Source organism: Equus caballus, chromosome 29, assembly GCF_041296265.1.
Source record: "Equus caballus isolate H_3958 breed thoroughbred chromosome 29, TB-T2T, whole genome shotgun sequence".
NCBI lineage: Eukaryota > Metazoa > Chordata > Mammalia > Perissodactyla > Equidae > Equus > Equus caballus.
Window position 1 is genome coordinate 22,828,415 of NC_091712.1, and position 27,703 is coordinate 22,856,117.

Below are 27,703 nucleotides of genomic sequence, written 5' to 3' on the forward strand. Positions count from 1 at the left end.
AAATGTCCATTTCTTTACTGTAAAATATGTCAGTCACTAGCCACACATGACCATAAAACACTTGAAATGGGCTAGTATAACTAAAGAACTAAATTTTAATTTTATTTAATATGAATTAATTTAATTTTAAACTTAGACACATGTACCTAGAGGCAAAGAAATAGACATCTGTCAATGAATAAACGTTCTTCTTAACAACTATATGAAGTAGGTACTACTGTTATCTGTTCTTCATATATGAGGAAAGGCAGAGGAAGAGAGATTAAATAACTTGCCTAAAGTTCCACAGGTAGTAAATGGTGAAACCAGGATTTGAACCCAGGTACCTGCCCCCAAACCCTAAACTCATAATCATCACATGGAAATCTGTTCTCTCAGATGATTTCAACTCAATCTTCTGTTTTTCAGATTTCTGTTTTTCAGATACATGATGTTATAATGTATGATAATACAACAGATTATATGTCCAGTACCAATAACTAATATCTGAAAAGAGTTACATCCATGCAGTGAATTATATCTCAAGCATTTATGGAATTATATGGAAATATTTCTTGTATAGAACAATAAGCAATTTTTTTATCTTTGCAAAGTAGTCTGACCCCTAAAATTAATAATAATCTATGCTACTCCTTTACTTAAGAGTATAACTCCAATGCAGCATGTGGTTAAAAACATAAAAAAGCTTAGAGGGATACTCCTGCTTCAGAACAACTAAACACTAGAAAGTACATAATATTTTATACATAACTGGTCTACAAAAGATCTCCAATGATCCCCCTTAAAAAAAAAAAGAAAGGAAACAGTGTCCGAGAAATTGTACCTATGGGAACAAGCCAAAGCTACAGCAATGGGAAGGCTGAAGGGGCAAGCTTGCTCGAGAGTAAATATTTTAGCAATGAAACTAAAGACTTTGACCAGCCACAGGTAGATAAAAAAGACCCTAAGACTGCTTTGCTGATCAGAGACCCTCAGAAGCGGCTGTCATGGTTCCCAGTCAGTAGTCTCCCTTGGATAAAGAAAACTCTCGAAAGTTTTCCTCATTTTAGGCCCAAAGAACTCACACTGAGTAAGAACAAGCAAAGGGATCACAAGCAAAAATACCAAACCTGAAAGAAACCAGGTTTCATGATTGAGAACCAGCAAAAACAAAAAACTATTTTTTGACTCTCAAGGTTGCTGATATAGAAACTGTAGGGAAAAGCTATATGAGAGCTATGCACAAACTGTCTTAAGAAATAATGAACACAATCACAAAGCTGGCCAATCAATACCATACTGTTAGAAATAAAAAGACTTGGAGGGGAAAAAAGAACACATACCTATGACAATTATAATTGTTGAAAGGTTAAAAAAAAGGAAAGAAAACAATTAATTGATTTAAAAGCAGATTAGAAACAATTAGCTCTCCTCAAAAATACATCCAAAAATTATCCTCAATACAGCACAAAGAAACAAGGGATTGAAATATGAGAGGAATGTTAAAAGATATAGAGAGTAGAAAGAAAAGTCTAACGTACTTCTCATGGGTTGTCCAAAAAAAAGTGAAAGAATGGAGAAAAAATAATATCTAAAGAGATAATGGATGCAAAATTTCCAGCCTTGATGAAAATTGTATCCATAAGTCCAGGAAGCACAACATATCTCAGATAGGATAAATTAAACAAAACAAAATAAAACCAAAACTTCATGCTAAAAAATATTATTTAAAAAAAAGCATGAAAATACAAAAGGCAAAATTTAAAGCACCTACAGAGACAAGGCAGAACACCTACAAAATCATGGCACTTAGAGAAACAGCAGACTTCTCAACAGCAACAACGGAAGCCAGAAGGCAGCAGAACAGTATCTTTAAAGGGTTGAGAAAAAAAAACAGAATTGGGTGTCTAGCAAAGGTATCTTTTAAGAATGATGATAAAATAAAAAATATTTACAAATAAGAACAGAGTTCACCACCCTGAGACCTCAGTAAATGAACCTCAAAAGGATACACTTCAGGAAGAATAAAAAAGGATCCCAGAAGGACAATCTAATGTGCAGCAACGACAATGATAAACATGTATGTTAAGGCAAACAAATGCTTTTTGAAAATATTAATTATCACAGCACTATTTAATTTGTAGTATTTAAAAGAATAGAAGTGGATTTCCTCTAGAACCACGATGGAGTATCAAGGACCAGATTTACCTTGCTGCCTTAAACAAATAAAAAACTGGAAAAAATGAGTAAAACAACATTTGACAACAGGCAGAACAGAATTGCCCTATGATTGCCCTAGTTTATTGCTGCAGAGGCTTTTCAGGCTGCATCACAGTGAGGGGTAAACCAAATAGTCTCCCTGAAGCAAAAAGACAGAGTTAGAATTCAGGAAGGCCAAAGTGGCTAGAATTCCAAGGAATTATGCAGTTGATTGAATTTGTATAAAAGATTGCTAAACAAGCTATTATAAATAAAATTTCATATATTCAAGAAGATAGAAGATTCTGCAAAAGTGCAAGGAAGCCTCCTGAAAGGGGGTGGGGTGTTGGGAGGGTGCTAGTGAAACTAGAAGATGAGTCCCACAAGCCGCCCCAGCTACCTGTGAGAGCCGTTAGAACTCACAGGAGAATAGGTGTGTGACACTGGGCATCCTGCACACTGGCTGCAGCTCACCATCAGAGCGAGAATGAAAAAGCATTTTGGAACCAAGAAGAAAAACCCCTTCTTCATGCAGTGTCTCTCCAATTCCATCTACTAAAAAGCTTAACATTGTCCCAGATGGCAAGAGGGAAACACAGGGCTCAGCTTCAATATCACAAAGCAGGGCAAAGAAGGATGGGTTTGGAGCAAGGAAATAAATTGATAACGGGTACAAGGAGTAGACAAAACATTTAAATCTCTTGATTTCCACCTCTGACAGAGAAGACTCAACTTGGGTGTTCACCAACAAAAAATAGAGCTCTCTCTTAGTTTCAGATAAAAGGACAATGAAAATCTAGTGAATGAATAGAAACCCAACTTGCTTCACATTTTACCCATAAAATGTTACATTTCCTTTCCTCTGTTTTCCCAGACTTAATTTCTAGGCTTACAGAGAGCATAACTGGGAAATCTTAGTAAAATATATATTATCTAGTCCCAAATACCTAGATATTACATCATATAATATATATAAAGTATAATATATATTTCATTATATTCACAGGATTGTTTATTTATGGTTGTGTTTACATGCACACACATACACACACAATTAACCTTATTAGTAATCAAAGAAATATAAATTAAAGCAACAATTAATATTTTTTACCCATCAAATCGACAAAAAAATAAGTGTCCAGTGCTAGAGAGGGCATAGGAAAAGAGGGTGAAAATCAAGGATGGGGAAATGAGGAAATGTAGGGAGTAAATTTTTTTCTTTTTTTGCATCTTTGCATCATTTTCAAGATTACAATTAATAGTTAAAATTATTTTGGGGCCGGCCCGGTGGCGCAGCGGTTAAGTTCACATGTTTTGCTTTGGCAACCCTGGGTTTGCCAGCTCAGATCCGGGGTGCGGACATGCATCACTTGTCAAGCCATACTGTAGTAGGTGTCCCACATATGAAGTAGAGGAAGATGGAGACGGATGTTAGCTCAGGGCCAGTCTTCCTCAGCAAAAAGAGGAGGGTTTCCAGCAGATGTTAGCTCAGGGCTAATCTTCCTCAAAAAAAAAAATTATTTTTAATTTTATAATTTTAAAAGAATTTTATAAAAATAAAATTTTAAATTATGCCATCAACTATGGTAACACCCATGCCATAAGATTGCTAGATTCATTTTCAAATCACACTTGCTTCTCTGGACATTGACACTGGAATAAAATACAAAAATAGCTGGAAGAGGAAGATCAATTGAAACATTCTTTTCTAAATTAGAAATAAATTTAACTGTAACTGATCAAAATATGCCCAGTATTTAAAACTCTAGAAAGATGTTTTAAAGTTTACTGGCAGCAACATTTAAACAAGATCAGCTTTACAAATTCCTTATATCTTCTCGAGCAGAGAACATACAGGTAGTACGTGCCAACCAGACAAACTTGGTCATAAGAGTATTTCTCAAATCATAACTGGTCAATCTTTTTTTTTTTTTTTCCCTTCTTATCTCCCCAAAGTCCTCCAGCACATAGTTGTATATTCTAGTTGTAGGTCTTTCTGGTTGTACTAGCAACTGGTCAATCTTAAGGCTGGTTGCCGCTGCTGGTCCTCTCACTCCTATGTTCCACCTCTACTTCCTTGAATTTGATAAAGGAAAAGAAACTTTCCTAGTAGCTGACCTCCTCTTTTCTCTCCCACCTCAGCAAAAATCAAAATTAGCTCTTTATTATTTAGAGTTAAAGAAAGTAAAAATGAGTCCACTTCAGTGGCAGGCTTCCCCTTCCAGTTTTCCCTTCCAGTTTCTTCACCCCATAAACACTCCACACCCTCCCTCCACCACGGACTCGCGCCTCCCCAATGAGCAGAGGGATCTACTTTTTCAGAAGATAATCTTCCAGTTATGAATTACGTGATTGACACGTATAATTAGACCTCATAATATTTTCCTTCGGTTCTTTAATTATTAAGTTTAGGAAGGAGCAAATTTCCTTGATTTTCATGCCCACAATACCTGTAAAATATGTGAAGCGGTTCAATGGAATTGGTCCTAATTGTGGAGTCCTGAACAAGAGACCTAAATGCAATTGTGTTCCGGAAGGACGTTGCTAGGCTTTAAGGAAGACCTTCTGCTGGATTGGCATCTGATATGGCATGCAGGAAGCAAATCCTGTTTACTAATCCACTCTATTCTTGATTTGGTTTGATTGGTTTAAGTCCTACGTGCCTTTTTAAAAGCACAACCAGATGAGTCAGAAAGTAAATTCCAAAACTCTCTGAAAGTAGTACATAACCTGCAGCTCATAAATCTCTGTGGAGTCATGAAGTTATCTCAAGAAGCTCAAAAAGCTCAAGAAACCACACCATGCCATCATTCTGGTTTAAGTTAAAAGCATGTCTTGACCATTTATGTCTTATTTTTCAAAGATAAATGAAAGCTGTTGTAATGAAATGATTAATTATGTTTTCTCAACTAACACAGATTAAAAGTACAATCATACTTTAAAAGATATAAAACCACTACTCTAGGAATGCTTGGGGCTCCTAGAACCTTGGCCCAAATTGTGCCATTTCTTAGCACTTATTGGAAGTTAGAGCTTCTAGCTTTCGTTTTCCTTTCTAGGAGGCACTGGAAACTAAAAAGAAAAAGAAAAGAAACAAAAGACAAGAATAAGAAAGGAGAAAACAAAAGAGACAAATGAGCAAAGGAAAGAAGGAAGAGAGAGGTAGAAAGAGAAGGCTAAAAATTGATAAAGATAAGTTTTCCCAATTATACATTTATATACACTGCAAAATTTGATGTCAAGAAAATCTCTAATTTTTAATTTGGTGGTTTGGTTGTGGAGGAGGATTTATATGGATTCAGCTGAACGGTATTTGTAAAAGCTCTCTATTTTTATGTCAAAAAGAAAGAGAAGCAGCTTTTAAAAGCATCATGTGTTCATTCATTCTTTCAAATCTAGATAAGTGACAAAAATACTTGACAATGGTGAATTCAGAGTAATCACTAGTCAAATAGCAGAGCCACCTACTCTGAATTCTTTATACCCTTTTCACAAAATGCATCTATCACAAACGAAAAAACAATAGAAACTAAAGTGCATAACTAAGTCATTATGGCACGTACAGAGTTTTCATTTGATTCTAAAAATAACAGTAGTTGATTATAGTATTTATGATAATAGAAGTTTTCTACTAAGAGTTAAAGCCATCAATTTTAATTAAACTTCTATTCACTTTTAATTAGAATTGCTGGCAAGGAGTAAACGAAATCAATGAAGTAAATTTTAAAGGAAGTAAAATATAAAACAAATTACAGTTAGACCTATAATCTAAGTATCCAAGAATGTTTTCAGATACCGGGAAGAGCATCATGTATAACCAGGCTGTACCTGGACTTTTCCATTCCTAAGAGGAGACAGAGTACCTGGCAAGCTGTGGTAGAATTCACCTAACTCTTTCTTATGAGTGTGATGCAATGATGAAACCAGTGATCATAAGAGATATTTTATTACATGAATATGATATTAGACATGAACTTAAACCACAAGAGCAGGTTTGCTAATAAGATATGTGAGTAAGTCACAGCCCTTGCCTCAAGGCGCTCTTGCATCAACAACTGATCAGTCCAAATTCTGAATTGAGACATAACCCATATTAACTTCTTAAAATCTCTGAGCTTTAGTTTCCTCATGTGTAAAATAATACACGTATAAAATTGGAAAAATAATAAGTATTTTCTAGGACTGTTTGGAGAATTAAATAGAACTTTATATATAGTTATATACATACGTACAAATACACACACACACATATATCACACACTGAAAGGGCAGGCATCCAATAAATGCAGTTATTGTAATTTACAGTAATCAAATCATTTTAACACAGCATTTTAGGGGTTAAAATAAAAGTACATACAATGTACTATAGTGGCACATAGGACAGAACCACCTGCTCTGCCTGAAATGGGGAGCAGGCTACAAAGGGGTCACAGGAGAGCAAAACCCAGGACACCAAGGATAAGCAAGAATCCGTCAGGTGGCCAAAGGGGAAAATAGTATGTTAATCCAAAAGAAGAGCATGGGCAAATAAACGCACTAAGACATGAAACACCGTGGTAGAATCATGGAAGGCAAGGAGTTGGATATTGTAGAATGGGAAGGAATTTAGATTTAGAAAGCCATGCATATAAGGGGGCCTTTATCCTAGAGGTTAAGGGGAGTCACTGAAGAATGTTAATCAGTCAACCCCAAATATCTGTTGAGCACCTTTACTGTAGACATTGTTACAGCACTTCAGACACAATGATGAAACATAACTGATGTGCATCTGTCTTCATGGAGCTTACAGTCCAGCATAGAAGACAGATATAAATACATAATTATAAATAATAATTTCAAGTATGCAAAGTGCTATGGAAAATAGCCAATATTTATAGAGAATGTACTGTGGAAACATTTTACATACATGATAGAATCATTTCCATTTTACAGAAAGTTGAGACACAGAAAGTTAAGAAACACGAGCAGTCTGAAACCAAAGCCAGCACTGTTAACTATTATGCAATACTGTCTCAAGAAAAAAATATAGCATGATACAATCATCAAAAAGTTGATTGGACCTCTCAAACTTTTTGGTCTTGGGACCCCTTTACACTCTTGAAAATTTTTGAGAATCCCAAAGTGCTTTTATTTGTGTTGGTTATATCCATCGACATTCACTATCTTGGATATAAAAACTGAGAAATTTCAAAAATATTTATTAATTCATTTTAAAATAACAATAAGTCCATAACATTTTAACATAATGTATTTATGAAAATTAACTATATTTTCCAAAAGAAAAAAATTTAACAAGAAGAATATCATTGTTTTACATTTCTGCAAATCTCCTTAATGTCTTGCTTATTAAAAGATGACTAGATTCTCCTATTTCTTTTTGCATTCAATCTGCTTCTGTATCACATCTTGTGTAGCCTCTGTACACCCATAAGACAACGGAGAGGTCAAAAGACAAATAATGTCTTTGAATTGTTATGAAAATAGTTTTAACTTCACCAATTCGCTTGATACTGTCTTGAGGACGCCCAGGCATCCCAGGACCACATTTTGAAAATGACTGCATTAGACAAACATATATTAAAAGGTGGCAAATGAAGGTTATTTGCAGACCAGCATAAAAGCAAAGCCCATACATGGGGTGGCTCAGCTTACAAGTCTATGAATTCTGGTCTTCAATAGAACTAGAATTTCACTGGGGCCAAGCCTGTAGAGACAATTATCCATTATTCTACTTCTGAACATAAATATAGAATCAACTCTATAAAATTTCCTCCAGGTGATATGGAATTGTAAGCATCAGCAGGAAAAACTGCTTTTACATGCATAAAACAGAGAGAGTACTGACAACCCAATAGTAAAATCTGCTGAAATAATTACATAATCAAGATTAGGTCATGGCTGTGCTTCATTACAATAATTATAGTAAGATAACGAAAGCATTGCTGAGGGACATTCTCTGTCCTGCAGAGCCATAAAAATAAAGTGGAATATCCACATATTTAGAACAGTATATTTCTGGAGACAGAACATGAACCAAAAGCCTCTTAGAATCTCCCCCAGACTTATGAGTCCTTGAGTATTTTTATCCCATTGAAATGGGCTCTGACACATCTGACATTTCCCCCATTACACACTTTTCTATTTCATGTACAATAATTGCTATAAATCTTCTCCAGTTACAATTCTTCTTTGCTTTTTCTCTTAAGCCTTCTGTTTTCAGCCTTTTGGTTCTAATTCCAGCCCCTACTCTTACTCCTGTCTCATCAGTTCCATTCGCTGTTCCTGACACCTTCCTCTACACCTATACATGAGTTTACATTTTGAAATATAAAAATATAATTCAATGTTACACATTCTTGTGCGTCATAAAGACAACAGCCACCTCAACTAGGAATAAGCTGAAAGAGAGGGGAAAAGCACAATGACTTCAAATGACAAAAATATTTGAAATAGACACTTGCACGTTACTTTGAGGTCAAAAGCATTTAAGTTATTTCAACACTTTATGTTCTGCTTATATCATCAACCACCCACTTGTACTCTCTCAATCTATAAACCCTGGGGAGGGAAAAACAATGATGAATCGAAACTTGTCCTGAATGAATACACATAAATGACTTGGTAAAGATAGCAAAAAAATAAGAAGGTGATAAATAAGGATTTTTCTCTCAGGAAAAAAAAAGATATCAAGGAATAGAGTTTAACTCTTGTACAATACAGCCAGTTAAAGCTTTCTAAATCAGCCAAAGGCTGTAGCTAAGCAACATAATTCTTCACTGTTCAAAAAGGGGGCTGCCAAGCATCAGTAGCCTCATTTCTCACTGAAAGCTTTGACAAGTTTCCACTATATTTTATATAATTGTAGCCGAGGGTGTGCCAGATTAGATCTGATTTGCTGTCATGATGGGATTTTTTTCCCCCATAAGCTAATGATGCAAAGCTATATTTAACCCCCAAAAAGTCACCCTCGGGCACTCATTGTATATTCTGATTGCTTCTCATATCTAGAATTGGACAAGTAGCAATTTTTCTGCTACTGAAGATGACAAAAGCAAAGGTTTAATAGGTAGAGATTTTTTTTTCCCTGATTGGCTCCCTTATAAATTTAGCTACATATTCCAAATCTGTTCACTAATTTCCTCTTTCATCAGATGTTCTCCCACTGAATAGAAAAGATCAAGAAAGTCTGGTACTTTGAGTTCATATCCACTGCTGTGTGCAAGTCAATCCCCTTGCCCCAGCCTACTGTAGCCCGGCTGCATGTGCTGTAGATTTCCTACCTTTAAACTCAGCCCCACTCTAACCCTAGGCCACAGGAAGTTTGGCAGCATTTTAGGTGTTCTGTCCTCAACAACGGTTTAAGAGGTATTTATATATCACCATAAACCTAGTGGATACTCTTGATATCCCTTTGCAGTGAGCTACAATCCTCTATATTCACCTATGTTTTATGCCTACATTCTGATTTGCATTCTAATTCCCTGCTGGGAGTGAGTCCATTCCCTTAACACCTGCCCTCTTAGCTGATGCCCAGAAAATGTGTACAGCGCTTACCAACCCCTATCTAAGGAGATGGATCTTATCCCTTGGGTCCTGTTTCAAACTAGACATTGCTGCCATCCCAAGTCACTGCAGCATGTTCTGCTTTGGCAGCCCAGGGTTCACTGGTTTGAATCCTGGGTGTGGACCTAGGCACCGCTTGTCAAGCCATGCTGTGGCATGTGTCCCACATAAAATAGAGGAAGATGGGCATGGACGGTAGCTCAAGGCCAGTCTTCCTCAGCAAAAAGAAGAGGATTTGGGGCAGATGTTAGCTCAGGGCTAATCTTCCTCAAAAAAAAAAAAAAAGAAAGTAGGAATAACAATAATGTCTAACTCACAGGGTAATTAAGTATTAAATGAATGTCTTGTTTATTATTATTAATCATTTTCTTAGATAGAGATTGAAAAACAAACTTGTACCAATAGGACCCTTTGCTTTTGGGGATCTCGTAGACTCCTCAGTCTTGGGCTAAAGAAAAGAATTACTAGCAAGTATTAACAAAAGCAACTTTATCTACACCACTCATGAATAAGATCCTGTAAGGGTTCTTCTTTAAACATTTTATGTAGTTCATAAAGTTGATAAAGTAGAAAGCTATAAATCAAGACTTAACGGTTTTATATCTCAGATAGACCTGGAGATAGAGAGAGTCTATTCACCTTGAATAGACAAGTAGTGCTCCCCTATGTGCATTCTAATCCAAATATTTCAAAGGTCCCAACATCAGATCAACAGGTTCAAGACAGTTGGTAATACAACCCAGTTGGGGATGGAATATGTACAAAGAAGTGTCATTCAGGAGCAGATTCCAAATACCATGACCTTGTCATAGTTGAAAAATTGGTTTATCTCCTATTTTAAGGTATCTGATTCCTTCATAAGCAAAAGAAGCAAGTTAGATTAAATGATGATACTCTCCTATATTGCCTCCTTTCTGGCTCAGATTATCCAAGATTCAAAATCTAATGTCAACTAAACATTTTTTGGCTTTTCCTTCTCACTTCCACGAAAATTTATCAGTCTTGCATCACAACCCCCAAAGTTCTTAATGAGTAATTGGAAATCAAATCCTATAAGCTAGATTGAATGAAGGTGGCAATGATAAATAACAATTTGCTTTATCATTATCACAGAGAAAAACCAGAAAATCTCAGGTTCGGTGGGCACAACCACATGCACTATGAGAATTCAAGGCACTGTCAATGCAAGACAATCAGAGTATTGCTTTTGGAGGGAAATACCTTTTAGTTGTTCCTTTTACAGTATACTAGAAGCACAGTCATGTGTTGCTTAATTACGGGGATACATTCTGAGAAACGAGTCATTGGGTGATTTCGTTACTGTGCAAACATCATTGAGTGTACTTACACAAATCCAGAAGGTATAGCCTACCACACGTCTAGGCTATATAGTACTATCTCATGGGACCACTGTCCTATATGCAGTCCACCATTGACAGAAATGTCGCTATGCAGCACACGACTATGTAAAGCTTTAGGGTGGTAAGGGGCACCTAGTCCAACTACATAGCCAATGGTGCACGAATTTTTTATGAGCCCTGCAAAATTCTGTCAAGTAGTACCTTTCACTGATGAAAATACTAAAGCCTATGGCATCCTCACCAAGCGGTCATCCTGGCAATGTGTGACTGAACAACTCTGATATTCAAATTTATAACTTCCTGCTTAAAAAATATATATTCTCAATTTTTGAACAATTCCGAATGTTAAAAAGTTACACTTATATTGAGCTAACCATAGCCTTCTGTAGTTCCTGTTGGTTTACTGATTAGTCACAGCCTAGCCCCTGAGTCCTTTAAGGAAAAGTATAAATATCCACTGGATAGCTATTTTCATACTTGAAGAGTTGTCAGATCATCCGTGGGTCTTCTCTTCCCTGGAAAAACATCCTCAATTTCTTTGATTCTTCAAAAAACAAAGTTTCAAAGTCCTCAGTAATTCTAATTTTCTCTTCTGAATAGGTTTCAATTTCTATATTGAATTTCAATTCAATATATTGAATATTTTATATATATTCTATATAGAATATTAATATATAGAACATATTCTGTATTCTATATATTCAATTTCTATATTCCCTGGCACGCTGTTTCAGTATTTTCTACTGAGTTTAGAATACAGTGAGTTGTGGACCTCCTGAGATCTACAGAACAACCTAAGACTAAGTTGTCTTTGGCTATCGTTGTTTTGCAGCCACACTATACTGTTGACTCATACTGAATTTTCAACTATCCTCCCAAATTTTCTTCACATGTGCTACAACTAAACCATATCATTCTTCTTATGCTCGAAAAGATAACTCTTTCGATTCACATTCAGGATCTTAGCCTCATTCCTATAAGTTTTATCTCGATAGAGATATCCATTTATCCAACTCAGCAATATCTCTTTAGTTTCTGATTTTTAACTTTTGATGGATTTGTTATTCTTAATTACTTGTCTCCTATATCATTATTCAAAGAATTGATGAGCATTGTTACCAGCACAAGGCCCCAAATAAAACACTATAAAGAACTGCAAACTTCACTGCAATTTAACCTCAATCCGTTCAATCACTATGTATAGCCTTAGACTTAAACACAAATCCAGAGCCTAAGGGAACTTTAATTCCTCTCCTCAATGAGAGAGATGCTGAATTTTCACGGAAATTACTTAATGTATTGCCTATGCACCATGTCTAAAGGGCAATATCCCATAATCTCTGCTACCCAATTCCCAAAGTTAAACATGGTGTGTAATCTAAAACTCCCCATGCATACTCACTCCTAATCCTAAATGGATGTATCTGGTTATGTTTCCTAGAACATAACAATACCTATAAGATAGTAGTATTAAAAAAACATGCTCTGGAATCAGATAAATCTGGAGTCTAATTCCAACTCTGCCTAATTCCAATTTACAGTAATTGTATGCTTATAGGCAAGTTATTTAACCTCTCTAGGCCTAGCTTTCTCAACAGTAAATGGGGACTATAAAGACAAAATTTTAATGCACATAAAGCATGTAGAACAAAGCACTTGGAACAATTCTTGACCCAAAGCAAGTGCTACTAAACAGTTGCAGCCATTATAAGTATTAATATTAATAAGAAGCTTTATTTTTAAGATTTTGATAACATCTTTTGAGTTGAAACAACAGAAAAGTGAAACCCACCCACAGTCTTTACCGTGGATTCATCCACTTCCTACTGTAACCTGTGATTTGGGAGGTTTTGTTTACATTAACAACCCTCGCTGTGAGTCAAAAAGGAAAAAGGAGCCTCTGAATATGGCAATGAATCTGCCACCTTCTCACAGATACTCTGGAGGTTCTTCAAACTGACGCCTTTCTCCATCTTCCTCTTCTCAGCTCCGTAAAGTTCTAGGCAGAGGCACCACTAACAATTAAAAGCCACATAGACTTCTCTTTTGAGACAGCATGCGCCCTCTCTCTTCTAATCCACCCACCTTATACAGATAGGAAGCTAGCTTATACAAAGTCACTCTGCCCATAATTCCCATAATTATAAATTTCACTTCTCAAAATTAAAAGGGCTCACTTTCAGGAAAAAAAAAGTTGGCTGCTTCTTACCAATTCTTTACTCATCTGCTAAATATATTCCAAAAAGCCTTTCTCACATAACATCATTTTTCTCTATATCCCAGAATTCTTATTAATCCTGAAACCATGCTGGAGAACCTGCTTCTTTTCTTTAATATTTATCATCGATATCATTCCATGTCAATGAATGAAGAATGATATTATTTTAAATAACAATGTAGTACTGTATTTTTTGGCTGCAGCATAATTTATTTAACCAGTTCTTTATCGTTGTGCATTTAAGTTGTTTCCAGATTTTTACTACACTACATAATACTATGATGAGCAGACTGGTACATATATATTTATGCCAATTTATGAATATTTCCTTAGATAAATTATTCAAAGTAGAAGTAGGCAAAAAAGAACAGATGGAACAAAGAAGTATGCACTTTTTAATGGTGATAAATTTTTACCATCTTTTCAGAAAGTTTGATAACAATTTGCGTCCCCACCAATAATGCATGAGAAGATCCGTTTTGCTAAATCCTCACCAACACTAAGCATTAGAATGTTTTTTTTCACTGTTTGCCATCCAATAGGTAAATTCCCGTACTTCTGGAAGATGCATGAAAACTTGTCTTTTATGATAGGGATTATCCATTCCTCTGTCTCAAAAATTAATGCATGATATTTTAGTCCCTTGTCAAAGTTAGTACTTACAAGAGTCAAAGTTAATTGTTACATTTTTAAGTTCTCTGTCTCCCTCATGAATGAAATGGTTTCATTTAAATTGTGGACGTCTTCTGTCTCGTTCACCACTCTATCTCAAGTCCCTAAAACAGTGCCTGGTACATAATAGGTGCTAATAAATATGCATTGAATGAATGAAAACAACGAATTTGAATTACTCTAATAGAAAAGGTGTCCCATGGAGAAGAAAGCATGTATCTTGCTGTTTCTTTTTTTTAAAGAATGGCACCTGAGCTGACAACTTTTGCCAATCTTCCTTTTTTTTCTTCTTTTTCTCCCCAAAGCCCTCCAGTACATAGTTGTATATTTTTTAGTTGTTTAGTTGTGGGTCCTTCTAGTTGTGGCATGTGGGACACCCCTCAGCATGGCCTGATGATTGGTTCCATGTCTGCGCCCAGGATCGGAACCGGTGAAACCCCAGGCCGCCAAAGCAGAGCGCACAAACTTAACCACCAGGCCACAGGGCTGGCCCCTGTATCTTGTTAATCATAAGAAGAAGAATTAATAAGAATAATAGTTCAGCAAACTTTTTTTTTAGTGAGGAAGATTGGCCCTGAGCTAACATCTATTGCTAATCTTCCTCTTTTTTTTCTTTTTTTTGGTCCCCAAAGCCCTAGCACCTAGTTGTATATTCTAGCTGTAGGTCCCTAGTTTTTTGTGGGACATCGCCTCAGCATGGCTTGACGAGTGGTGCTAAGTCCCTGCCCAGGATCAGAACCAGCAAACCCCAAGCCCCCAAAGCAGAGCACGCAGATTTAACCATCATGCCGCCTGGCTGGCTGTGGTTCAGAAAATTTTTTAACTGGGCCTCACAAAAAGAAGCCTAGTATACCCAATTACAGATGAGTAGACTAAAGTCACAAGGCCAGCATGAGACAGTGTTAGAAACAGCAGTCTAGGATTTACCAGGACCCAACCCACAAACCAGCTTTCCACTGGACACAGAAAAGAAACATACTGTATCCTAAGAGTGACTTCAGATTTTCCTACCAGAGATCCCCCTCTCTCTCACTCTCTCTCCCTCCTTCCCTCCCTCCCTCTCGCCCTCTCTCTCTGTCTCTCTTTCCCCAACCACAAGATGGCAACAGCCGCTAGTGAACTCCCAGCTCAGCTGCTGAAAATCTCGTTCTCTGAACAAGAGGGCCAGCTTTCCCTTAACTGACTTGTTCTTTTTTACTTGAGGAAGATTAGCCCTGAGCTAACATCTGCGCCAACCCTCCTCCACTTTATATGTGGGCTGCTGCCACAGCATGGCTGAGGAGTGCTGTAGGCCTGCACGGAGGATCCAAACCCACGAACCCAGACCACTAAAGTGGAGCATGTCAAACTTAACCACTATGCCACAGGGCCAGCACCCTCTCCCTTAACTGACTCATTAGGCATCCCAGTAGTTATTTTGGAATAGTCATTCCTAACCCTAGTTTTGAAACAATTCCAGAATATCTAGTCCAAATAACTCTCAGGAACATAGTGAAAAAAAAACTCTGAAAAATATAATCAGTTTCTATTCATTTTAGAAAGACTATGTAACAAAACAAACCAAGTGAGGGCCTCACAACTTCAAAAACAAGTGGGGATCCATCCAGCGGTGGCGTGGCCTCTTTTGGTCAAGCTTAGTAAAGCAAGGATACGTGACTGCACCAAAAGATACTTAGCCTAGAAGAAAGAGACTTAGAAGGTGCCTGACAATAGTCTTCAAATAGCTGAATGGTTACTATGAAGAAAAAAATTTTAACTTATTTCGGGCAATTACAGCAGGAGAAATCAAAAGCAATGGCTTTATATCATATATAATATACATATAATATTATAGGGCGGCCATCTAACAACAGAGTGGGCTGCCTCCACTAATTCAACAAGTGTCTCAGCCCTGTGCCAGGTACCAGTGAACACCTGATCATTGCCTACATTCTAGAGGGAAAGCATGATTTCGTGTTAGCCACATTCTGTACTGGTGATGAGAGAAAACAGAAATTTTACTACAAATACAATGGAAATTTAAATATCTAGAAGATTATCAGTATTTGCTGTTCTCCATTTACTGGAAGTTTTTATAGTTTTCAGTGTAAAAAACGGCATTAAAAATAGTTTGCAAATTCCTCATTAATTATTTTCAATTGAGTTAAATACAGTAGATCATAAGAATGATTGCATAATCCAAAATTCACTTCAAGTTTGTCCTTAAACATCCCTTAGTGAATTTAAAGGTAATGTTACTGATTCAACTTTATGAGGAAATTTCAAGATTTGAAAGGTTCCAATAATCTGTGTGGTTTGACTACACTACAAGCTAGACATATTCTAGAGCGTAGCTGTCCACTGCACTGTCCAATATGGTAGCCACTAGTTACGTACAGGCTATTATACATTTGAAATCAGTTAGTGAGGCCAAAAACTCGAATCCTTAATTTGGTTTCATTTTAACTGGTTTATATTTCAATAATCATATGAGGCTAGTGGCTATTGTATTGGACGGCACAGTTCTTTAGATAGGGGAATAATAATATTTGTAAAGCAGAAACTTTCTAGAGAAAAGAAGAGCAATGGTGAGATTGCAGCCATGAGATGCGAACTAATATACAGCTGTTTCTAAGCAATTTCACTCAATCAAAAATTTAATTAAACAAAAGCAAAAAACAACCTTAGAGCTATATAAAGCCATTTGCTGAGCTGATGGCACAACCATTCCAGTGATGCTGGATAGAATGGTGAATCTGATCATCTCAAGACGTGATTTCCAAAGCAGAGGACACAAGAGGTCAACCGGCATCGTGAGAAGAAAATTCGAAAACTTCTATTTATATTTAACTTTTTTATAAAAATATAAGAAATAAAGTAAGCTTTACTACTATTTAAGACTTGGACCGACATTAATGCACTCACGCAGTCCAAACGTCATATGGCCACAATACTGACAAGGCACCTGAGATATCCTGAAGGAGAACTGGGAGTTTCAAGAAAGAAAGAACGACAGTGGTTACTTGGTTCCTTCATTTGCTGTCAAATTTCAATTTATCACCATTTATATTTGGCCATCTAAGTGGATTTACAGAGAACATTATTTCAAACTGCAAAATATTTACAATTCTTCATAATGAGACAGTGTGTGACCTGGAAAATCCTTTCCCATACAAAGACTTTCTGATTATCTCAAAGTGAACTACTTGTTTCTGGACCCAAATATTACTTATGCATTGCTCTTTACAAAGAAAGGCAAATGTTCCAAACTTGCTGACCTGCTCTGTGATGACAAGTGGTTGTCAGTAATGACTGTGTAGCAGGTACTTTCGAAAACCTATATAAGCTGTTCCTTCAAACTGAAAGTGACATTTTAATAATCCATGAGAAAGCCTTTTGATGCGAGCATTTTGAAAATGGATATTTGGGAATGTTTTCAGTGCTATGCGGCTTTTGTTGCCAAAAACTATAAATAGTCACATAGCCATATAATTTAAACTTGGAAATAAAATTTTTTAATCTGTTTGAAAATATTCCTTGTGAAAGTTTCAGTGGATTTTTAACCTATTCCTTTAAAATATTAAAACGCCCACCTTCCCAATTAGTTTGCAGGGACCAACTGACATCAGGTAAGATGAAAAACTGCCAGCAGTATTTCTGCAAAAACCTTTGCAAAATTGGTAGACGGACCTGAAAAATGAACATTGTAATTTAGTAAACACAGTTAACAATTTGTTTCTTCGATTTGGACTGTCATATTCTTGTGAGGCATATTTGAAACTATGGCAGACATTAAAAGTAAGTATAAAGATAAACTTAGAGACCTCTGAATCATTGCATTGCTAAGTATTAAACTAAGATTTTAAAACATGACCGCTCATAACACTTTCACTAAAAATTTTTCAAAAATTGTGAATGAATTGCATTGCTCTCATTAAAGATATATTTATTTTTATAAAATATAATCTACACCAGGGGCCTGCCTGGTGGTGCAGCGGTTAAGTTTGTGTGCTCTGCTTCGGTGGCCCAGGCTTCACCGGTTCAGATCCCAGTCATAAAACTATGCACCACTCATCAAGCCATGCTGTGGCACACGTCCCACATATAAAAAACAGAGGAAGACAGGCATGAATGTTAGCTCAGGGCCAATCTTCCTCAGCAAAAGGAAGAGGATTAGTGGTGGATGTTTGCTCAGGGCTAATCTTCCTCAAAAAAAATATATATATACATATATATAATCTACATTAAATTATTATTTCATCCTTATCACAACCCAATTAAGTTTTATGATTTACAATATATAGAATATATAAGTATAAAAAGACGTGTGTACTTTGTAGATTAAAAATATACATATACTGGGGCTGGCCCCATGGCCGAGTGGTTAATTTCGCACGCTCCGCTGCAGGCGGCCCAGTGTTTCGTTGGTTCGAATCCTGGGCGCGGATATGGCACTGCTCATCAAACCACGCTGAGGCAGCGTCTCACATGCCACAACTAGAAGGACCCACAACGAAGAATATACAACTATGTACCGGGGGGCTTTGGGGAGAAAAAGTAAAAAATAAAATCTTTAAAAAAATTAAAAAAAAATATATACATATACTATGGGTGGATGCTTAAGGCATTTTTACTTATAAAACATAATCAAAAAGTTTCAAAGTCACTGTCTTAATGTTTCATACTTCAAATAGCTATAAAAACATTTCTTATAAGGGAAACAAAGCTAAAGGAAAATTTTTAAAAGAAAAATGAATATCAATTTATTTTAATGTTTTTAATAAACTATTCTGTAGGAGAGGATTTTCTGTACTCAAAACAAACAATGATATGAAAATAGGTCAAGAATTACTTAAACGGATACTGACAACATGATCAAGTCCATGTGGCAGTGATCTGGATCAATTATGAAAACCCCCAGTTCAGTGGGGCGTGGACTCAGATCTTGCTCTACCACGCCCTTCAAAAAGTACTTAGTGGCTCTCAGATCCTGTAACGACCCAAACTCATTGAGAAATTATTTTCCTCACAAACCATTCCATGCCTTTCTAATGTGTTCCTGAGGCTTTTGGTCATTGGTCACATACCACTTGTCTGTTTCCAACATCAGACTTGCTATTCTGGTTTAAGATACCTTGGAGGCTTAAAGCTCAACACGCTGGAAAAATTTTAAAAGTGAGAAGTTTGCCTCAATTGTAACTTTTAAATTTGTAACTTCTTCTATTACTTATAAGAGAAGAATGCTAAACATTGGCAAGATAAAACTCACAGTGAACATGATGAGTATCTGTTTCTAATGATTTGGATATTCATCAAGAAAGGCCCCTCCACCCCACAAATATGAGCCATCTTAAGTACTTCCTAAAATAAGCCAGTTTACACAGTGATCCTTGGGGTCCACAACAGAACATTTGTGACAAGGAACCAAGGAGAGCCAGCACAGATGAAAAATGCCCTGAAAAGAGATTTTTCATTCTCCTTTCTGAAGCAGTAAAAACGTCAAGAGAAGCCAGTTCCCAGCTCCAATTCATATAACAGAGAAGGACTAAAAAGACTATTGTCAGTCACTGAACTGAGGACGTGGTATGGGACTGCGGCAGCTGCCCAGAGTGACCAGCACCAACTCCAGAACCCTAGAGAAGGCCAACAAAAAAGTGAAGATTTCCACGTCAGACTACCCACCAAGGGCCTCATGGGCCCAGCCTGGGAGACCATGATCTACTCCCAACTTTAGTACCTCGGCAAGGAAAGGGGGTGGAGGGAGCCAGTCAAAATATGTCTTTTGTAGATTCACTGTTTGTTGATGTTATTTTTTGATCACTAAGCCTCTTCCTACAACATTTTCAAATGAGATTCATTGAACTGTCAGTTGTCATGTAGAATATGTTTTTCTGGTTTTTCCTAAGGTGTAGAATAAATACATACTCCCATAAATAATGCCAAAAGTTACACATTTCAATCTAATCTTTGTTAACCAGAATAGAGGATAACAGTTTATCTTGAAATAGCTTATTTGAAATCTTTAAAAAGACACAACACCCAGAAAATTAATAATCCTGAAGCAATGAAAAGAAATAAATCTTCCAAAAGAGGAAAGAGGTTCTTCTAATATGACCATCTAGTCATATAAACAGATGTGCTATAAGGGAAAAGAAAAAATTACGCCAAAATCATCAGTGGCAAGCAGCAACTGTACGAAACTGAAAAGTAAATATCTCCTTGTTTATAGACAGACTGCTTATTAAACTACCCAGGAGCACCAATGAAACAAGCCTATATAGAAATGAGCACACACAGATCAATATTTACAATATGACACCCATGCAGAAAAAATTCCACTCTGGTTAAAAGACAAAGCTAAGTGGCTATAGGCCATTGGCATGGAGATCATAATCAGGCTAAAGATATTCACCAGATCAGTGCTTGAAATTCATACCTTTAGAAATGCCAGAATCATCCAAAGGGTAGTGGAAACTCAGAAAAGTTCATAACCGTAAGAATAAACAGTGAAAAGAAGCGAAAACAGGGTCTGAACTTCTGTGAGTTGATAAGACCGAAATCTTTCACTCGCCTAAGTGGGTCTCGAGTAGTGGGGAGTGGAGGAAGTGAGGGCTGTGTGGAGGTGTATGGAGATGTGGGAGAGGGTGTGGGGATGTGTGGGAATGTGTGTGGGGTATTGAGGAAGTGGGGTCATGGGGATACGGTGGGGATGTGTGATGGATTTAGAGGGATGTGGAAGATTATGGGAGTTTCTAGGGCGTTTAAGGGATGGGAGGTTGAGGGATCCTGTGGTGGGGAGTATAGGGGACAGGTGGAGGTGTGTGTGTGGAGTGTAAGGGGGATGTGAGGAACTCGGGAAGATTATTTGGGTAGTGGTGTGGTATGGGATTATGTGGGCTGTGTTTGGCAGGATATGTGGGGAGTGCACATGGGAAACATGCAGTGGGCATATGTACACACATGTACATGCATGTATCTGTGCACTCTTTTGTTTGTGTAATGACACAAATAAGTGCTTGTTAAATTTCCTTCTGATTTAAAATTCCTTACCTTAAAATTGCACTATGTAAAACCATCTTTCCACAAAGGCAAAAATTCAAATTGAATATGTAGATTACTATGTTGATAGGAATGTCCCCTTTATTTTAAATAAATCAAGCTGACTTGCCTCACAAATTCATAGACTCTAAGTTGGGATAGCCCTAGTCTTTAAGATCAGGAACTATTTTACACTAGTTTCACAACATTTTAGGACCTCACAGATAGATTACTGAAAATGAAATCAGGATGTCATCACACTTTCTCTGTGAAACTACAAAAGACAAGTGACAGTCTTATATCCAAAAGTATGATCTATATGCCTGTTCCTTACCAACCATCGCCTCTTGAAATATAGCATGTATAGGAATCAAAAATTGGAAATACACACAAGTATCCAGATTTCCCTTCCAGGTCCCCATAAACAGTTTTCTCCTTGTTTCCAAAATTTCCCTGCCATACTTTCTCTATTGCTTTTCTAGCAGATGGCAGTGTGTCTGAATTAATACCATCAATGTTTCAACAGGCATCATATTCCATAAAAATGTGTATGATCTGGTTGACCCCTCCTGGGACTGGTTTCTCACTTCACGGCGATTTTAATTTCCAGCCCATTTTTTAAAGAACAGGATCAGCCTTTGACTAGAGCCAAACTTCAGACATAATTTTAGTTTCAGCCTTCTCTTAGTCTCCAAATGAACAGCAATTCTGCGCACATTTCACTTTCTACTCCTCTTTCAGTTCATTTGGCAACATTCAGACCTACATAGGAGACTTTTTTCCCCCAGCAACATGCCTCTTGTTCACTTATCCCCACAAATACAACATATTCAAAAGTAATACATTTCTGAGCTTCTGATTTCAGAGGACTTTATTTTCATGTTCTTACCTCTGAATTGTTAAGGTGACATTTGTGAGTTCCTGAAAACCAGCCATCATTTGAACATTGGTCAATGTCGACTTTCTGAAGATTTATGTCAACTTTCATAACACCCCTTAAAAACAGAGAAAGATAAAAAGAACAAATTAATCCAAGCCTTTACAATTTCTAACTCTGTATTCTATCCTGGAGACCATACAAATCAGCATAAAGATGCATTAAAAGTTTTCCAATTAACCACCCATATGTAACTAAAGTGTACCAAGTGAAGATAAAGACACAATAGAACAGAATCAACAAGTGTTAGTTTTACAAAGGCAGGGACTCTCTATTGTTCATTGTCTTCAGCTCCCCATACAATGCCTTACACATAGTACGTGCTTAATAAATATTTGTCGATTGACTGAACTGCAGACAGTATTTCTCTGGACACGGTAGCAAAGTTGACTTAAGTAACACCTGCTTCCAGTACCCTTTCTATTAAAGTAAACCAAAACAAAGTCCTCATCTTATTTCTTTCTACTTGTAGTTCCCACTGCAGGGCCAGGATGGGGAGGTTGGGGGAAGGTCATGGGGAGAGGACAGCATCAGAAAACAAGCATCTCTTTCCTCTGAACTGCAATGACTTTAAAGAGCTCTTCAGGTCTCCCAGTGTTCCACACAGAACAGAGTTTTGCATCATCTACAGAAATGCTGATTAGTGTTTTCTTTTAAATCTGGAAATAAAAACACTGCATTTCACTTAACCACTTGAGAAAAGTTTCTAAGACAGAGAACTCACAAATTGAGAGCCAAAAGCACAACTGCAGAAAGAGCTCCAACTTTATCTAAAATTCCTCCATTTTCTCCAAGCAAGCTTCCTACATTTTCCTAAGATCCCACTCTCCTATTTTCCATCACCACCAGCACAACTAGCAGCAGAAGCAGCAGAAACATCTGTCCTGCACTGAATTGTCACACCCGGACTTTACTGACATAAATATTCTGCGTCCTGGGCCCTAAGGCCTGAAGCTTTGCAATGTCATCTTTCACAAACTTGAGTAAAGTATAAACACTCCAAAAAAACCCCCTAAAAGTAAAAACACATTTTCAAGGCTTCATGTCCCCAACTAAAACTATTTCCATTAGGATATTATTAAATATGTACAAACACAAAGGTAGGTTCCTTATATCACAGCTCTCGTAGCTACAAAAAAAACCCACACAAAATTACAAAATAAATGCAAACAAAACTATAAATCCAACAAAACTTAAATTAAGTCTTAATTTGAAAATATCGACGATTATGCTTTGCCAAACTAAATCACCTCTCAGCACAGGAATATGGTACCTATTGCAGATCAGTGAGCCCATTTTACCACATGTTATGACTTATTTCTCTCATCTCTTTTCTCCTTTTAAACGACTGTATAATCTCCTGGCAGAGTGGATTCATGTCATTTGGGGTGAATAAATCACTTACATTTTTATGCTGCCTCTGTTCTTTTCCTATTAACTTGCAATAAAGCACTATACTATGTAGTGCTAAAATGCTCAGAAGAGACACAAACCAAACAAGGACACCAAAACCGTCTGTCAGTATTTGGTTATCTAGGTAACTCTGCATACGTGTAAATTAATTTTTCAGATTGCAAACCCCAAAATTTTCACAGAAAACTTGCAAATCCTTCAGAGGAGGATTGCAAAATGCTACTATTGTGGACGATAACTTCATAAAACAAATGTTCATGTGAAAAATAACTGGATTCCCAGGTATCTTAATGCCCTAACCCACTTCACTCCTTTGCCCTTTCAACAAATACTTATTGTCTGGTCTGTACCTATGACCATAAGAGATGCTATCTGGGTGAATCACACAGGTCTTGCCCCTCAAGGAATACCAAAAGATGAAAGATGTTTTAAAAAGTATCAGAATGTTTAACGGAGAATAGATGCTAAATTCTGAGGAATTTGGAAAGCTGTCATTTGGGATATACTAGGAATCCAAGAAATATTTGTTGACTTGTTGACTGCCTTCACTACCAGGGCTTTCAATAGAACTATGTTCCTCATAGGTTACGCCAATCATGCAAGGCCACTCAGGCTCCACTTCCTGCTCTTTGGAAAATAACATATTCATTCTTTCATTCATTCAGTAAATATTTATTGAGTGCCTATTATGGGCCAAAATTGTTCTTAGCCTTTGAGATACATTAGTAAGGAAGAAAAAAAATCCTGCCTCATGGAGCTTAACTCTAGTGCGAGACAGACAAATAATAAACGATGGCTATAATAAATAAGTAAATTATACCATACATTACAAAGTAAAAAGTGCTAAGGAGAAAAAAACTTCAAGCAGGTAAGGGGTATGGGAGTAGAAGTGTAGGTTAAACTTTCCTTTAAAGGTAGTCAGGATAAGCCTCATTGAAGTGAGATTTCTAACTCAATCAACAATTCAAGGTATAATTACAGCAGTTTCGTATTCACACTCTAAATTACCAGTCATCTTCTTCAGTGACATAAAATTTCCCACTGGACTACTCTTGTCCACTACATTTTGGTATTCCTCCATGAACATCTTATTTAGAATGTATTTGTAAGTGGTAAACTAATAAAAACATGCATTTCTATTTGTTCCACAATTGTTAGTAATAATGAGATCAACTTTTCCTCAACTATCCTGCTACACCGAAAGAGTTCATTGCAAGATTGTGGAAGTCTCAAAATCTCCCAGTTCACCCAGGGCCATGGGCTAATTTGGGACGCCAGGAGGCTGCAATTACTCTGGTCCCTTCCATAAGAAAACTGGCTCAAGAAATTGGTATCTTAATCTCTGGGAGTTTTCCCATTAATTCGAGGTTCACATATGGGGACCAAAAAGTCACCGCAGACTTTGAACTCAGTTCACGAAGCTTTCTGGGCTTTGTGCAAAACCACCAGAGGTAATGAGCCAAGTGCGTCTACCAGCTGGGAAATCAGCGCTGACTCATCTTCATCAGCGCCTCTGCCTGGGCGCCTGGAGACCAACAAAACCCTCGGGAAGGCACCGTTGACTTCCTGCGGGGGAAGTGAAAGTTTGGGAGATTAAATGGGAAGAGACGGTCTCTTTGCGGGGAAAACTATCCTGCAAAAAGCGAGCATAGACTGGTAAGCCCAGGACCCCCGACGCGCGGGCGGAAGTTGGGCCAGGCTGAGAGCCCCGCGCGCCTGCGCCCTGCGTCCCCTGAGCGCGCGCCCCTTGGGGCGGGAGTGCTGCTCCCACGTCCGGTGAGCGGGCGCCACTACGAAGCTGTGAGCGCGGGGAGGTGGCTGCTGTTTCATGGCCTGAGGACGAGAAAGCGAGCGCCAAAAGCAGCCTGGTAAGTGGCCTCCAGAGAATGGAAAATATAACAGGTAATATCCCCCAAATACCTGGGTGTGTAACCGAGCTGCGGACCAGCGTTTTCCTCTACTTATCCCTCTAACACCTGAAACGCAACGAGCCCCAAACGGGATTCATCCTCCTCCCAAACTTGCAGTTCTCCTATTGTTCTCTCTCTGTGATGGGCCTCCATCCTCCCAATTATCCAAGGCGGCAACCTGTTTGTTTTAAAATTCACCCCCCAAATCAAAACAATTGCCAAGTTCCCTAGAGTGTATTCCCTGCGCGCTTCTTGCGTCTAGACCTTTCCCCTCCATTTCTGTGACCACTGCCTTGGTTCAGGCCTTCATCTCTCATGGGGCTCAACATTTTCAATAATCGCTTCCTAAATTTGGCCCTGTCTGGCATTGGTCCAGGTAAAGATCCTGGTTTGTAGGTCCTGAAGTTTATATGGTTTAGGGTCCTTTAAGAAACATACAAAATCGTGAATACGCATTTACACCACAGCATCACCTTTGGCCATCCATCTTTGTATTATAACTGCTGCGTGGGTGGTAAGGTTATTACCAGAACCCGTTTCTATACCAGGATGGCTAGCAATAACTTAGCTATACACAGATGTGACTACAAACCACTTTATTATGTGTTAGTAACCACAGGCTAATAATCCTGAATTTTCCCTTAGCTGGTTTCCAAAAATGCCCACCGCCTAGGGAAAGTGTAATGGAGGCAAGTTAAAGTAGAGAGAGACCGTTGCAGTTAAAATATCTTCCTTTTGCAAATTTTACAAGAAACAGTTGACCACAGAACTCATTGCTAATGCCCGTTCCAGGACTTGAGAAGGTTCCCATACAAGCAAGGGGCCCTAGGGCTTAAGCATCATGCACTGCTTTCTTTGAAACGTGGAAATCTGATCCTGACAATTCCCTGCTCAAAACTAATACTTCCTGCTCTCCTAAAGAATAAAAATCTAAGCTCCTTGGTATAACATTGTATTCAGGCTCCTCCTATTTCTAACTTTTCCAACTACTTTCCTGCACAGATTCTTTGTTCCAGTCCTTTCAGAATTATATGTGGAGTCCCAAAAAGTTTGTGCTGTCTCACAAAACCATACCTGTATAGATGCCTTTATAACTTGAAATTCCATTTCCTAAACTGTGCTTTACCTATTATAACTTCTACTTGACTCCTTTCTAAAACTTTCCGTGAGCTCCATGTCTGATTTAGAAACCACCTCCCTAATTTCCCCATAACACACTGTGTTTACGTTCTTCATAGCACTTAACACACTGTATTATAATTTTAATGAACCATTTTTCCCACCAGATGAAAATTTCCATCGCCCATGTCTTTATAACATTTTCCCTTAGCTCCTAAATCAGCCCACTCCCATTATCAACTTTGAAGAAACTGCAGATGGTAGAGAGAAGCAAGGTGTATTTAAACTAACAATGATCAAAAAAGAGAAAGAGAGAATATCCAAGCAAACTGAAAACTGTCTTAAACTGCCATGGGTAAATGGATGAAAAGAAAGACTAGATAGGCTGAAAGAAAGTTTTGAAATTCTGCTTTTGCACCCTCACCATGTTATCTTAGATAGTAATTTCCTGCTCCATCACTACAAAGAATTGACAGCAACAGCCCATATAGTCAATATTGATGGCATTCCAGGGCAGAAGTTCTGCTGAAATAAAGAGTTGACAGATGCTGTCATAGACCAGCTGCCATTAGTCATCTACTCCTAACAATAGATAACAAGAACAGAATCTGGTGTCTAGGGGTTGCTTGCTGTCATATCAAAAACCTAAAACATGTGGCACTGGCTTTGGGACCAGACAGAGGCAGAAGCTAGAAGGGTCCCAAAGAGATGGTTAATAAAAGCAGAAATATGTTTGTGAGTCTTAAAGGACAATGAGGAAAATGCATTGAAGCAGAAGCAAAAGGAACCTTTATTCTGGAGTAGATGGGAAGTCTGGCAACGCTGTCACCTGTGAACAAATGAACTTGTGGATCTGGCTAAGGAAGTTTCTAGGCAAAATGCAGAGAGTACTACCTGACTATTTCTAGCTGTCTATGATAAAATACAAAAAGAAAGGCATGAGCTAAAGAAGAAGCTGTTTTGTTTTGGCTTTTTCAAATTTTTAACTGCGGTAGAATCTACATAACAAAATCTACTATCTTAAAGTATACGGCTCAGTAGTGTTAAGTACGCTCACGTTGTTGTGCAAGCAATCTCCAGGCCTCCTTCATCTTGCAAAACTGCAACTCTATACCCATTAAACAACAATTTCTCATTCTCCCCTCTGCCCTGCTCCTGGATGAGAACCACCATTCTATTTTCTGTCTCTAAGAATTTGACTACTCTAGGTGCCTCATATAAGTTTAATCATATAATGTTTGTCCTTTTGTGTCTGGCTTATTTCACTTAGCATAAGGTCCTGAAGGTTCATCCACATTGTAGCATGTGTCAGAAT

The 27,703-nt window shown here is 37.6% G+C and overlaps 1 protein-coding gene and 1 long non-coding RNA gene across 3 annotated transcripts in view; one reads left to right on the top strand and one right to left on the bottom strand.

Annotated features, from left to right (window-relative positions):
- Window positions 1–27,703, bottom strand: part of GPR158 (G protein-coupled receptor 158) — a 408,291-nt gene that overhangs the window by 301,460 nt on the left and 79,128 nt on the right. For both annotated transcript variants that reach the window (XM_070254823.1, XM_001495442.7), the window contains one exon: window positions 21,899–22,004. In XM_070254823.1, the coding sequence (XP_070110924.1) occupies window positions 21,899–22,004 (106 nt within the window). The remainder of the gene's footprint in view (window positions 1–21,898; window positions 22,005–27,703) is intronic.
- Window positions 25,096–27,703, top strand: part of LOC102148063 (uncharacterized) — a 36,610-nt gene continuing 34,002 nt past the window's right edge. The window contains exon 1 of the long non-coding RNA XR_289733.4: window positions 25,096–25,227. This is a non-coding gene — a long non-coding RNA (uncharacterized lncRNA). The remainder of the gene's footprint in view (window positions 25,228–27,703) is intronic.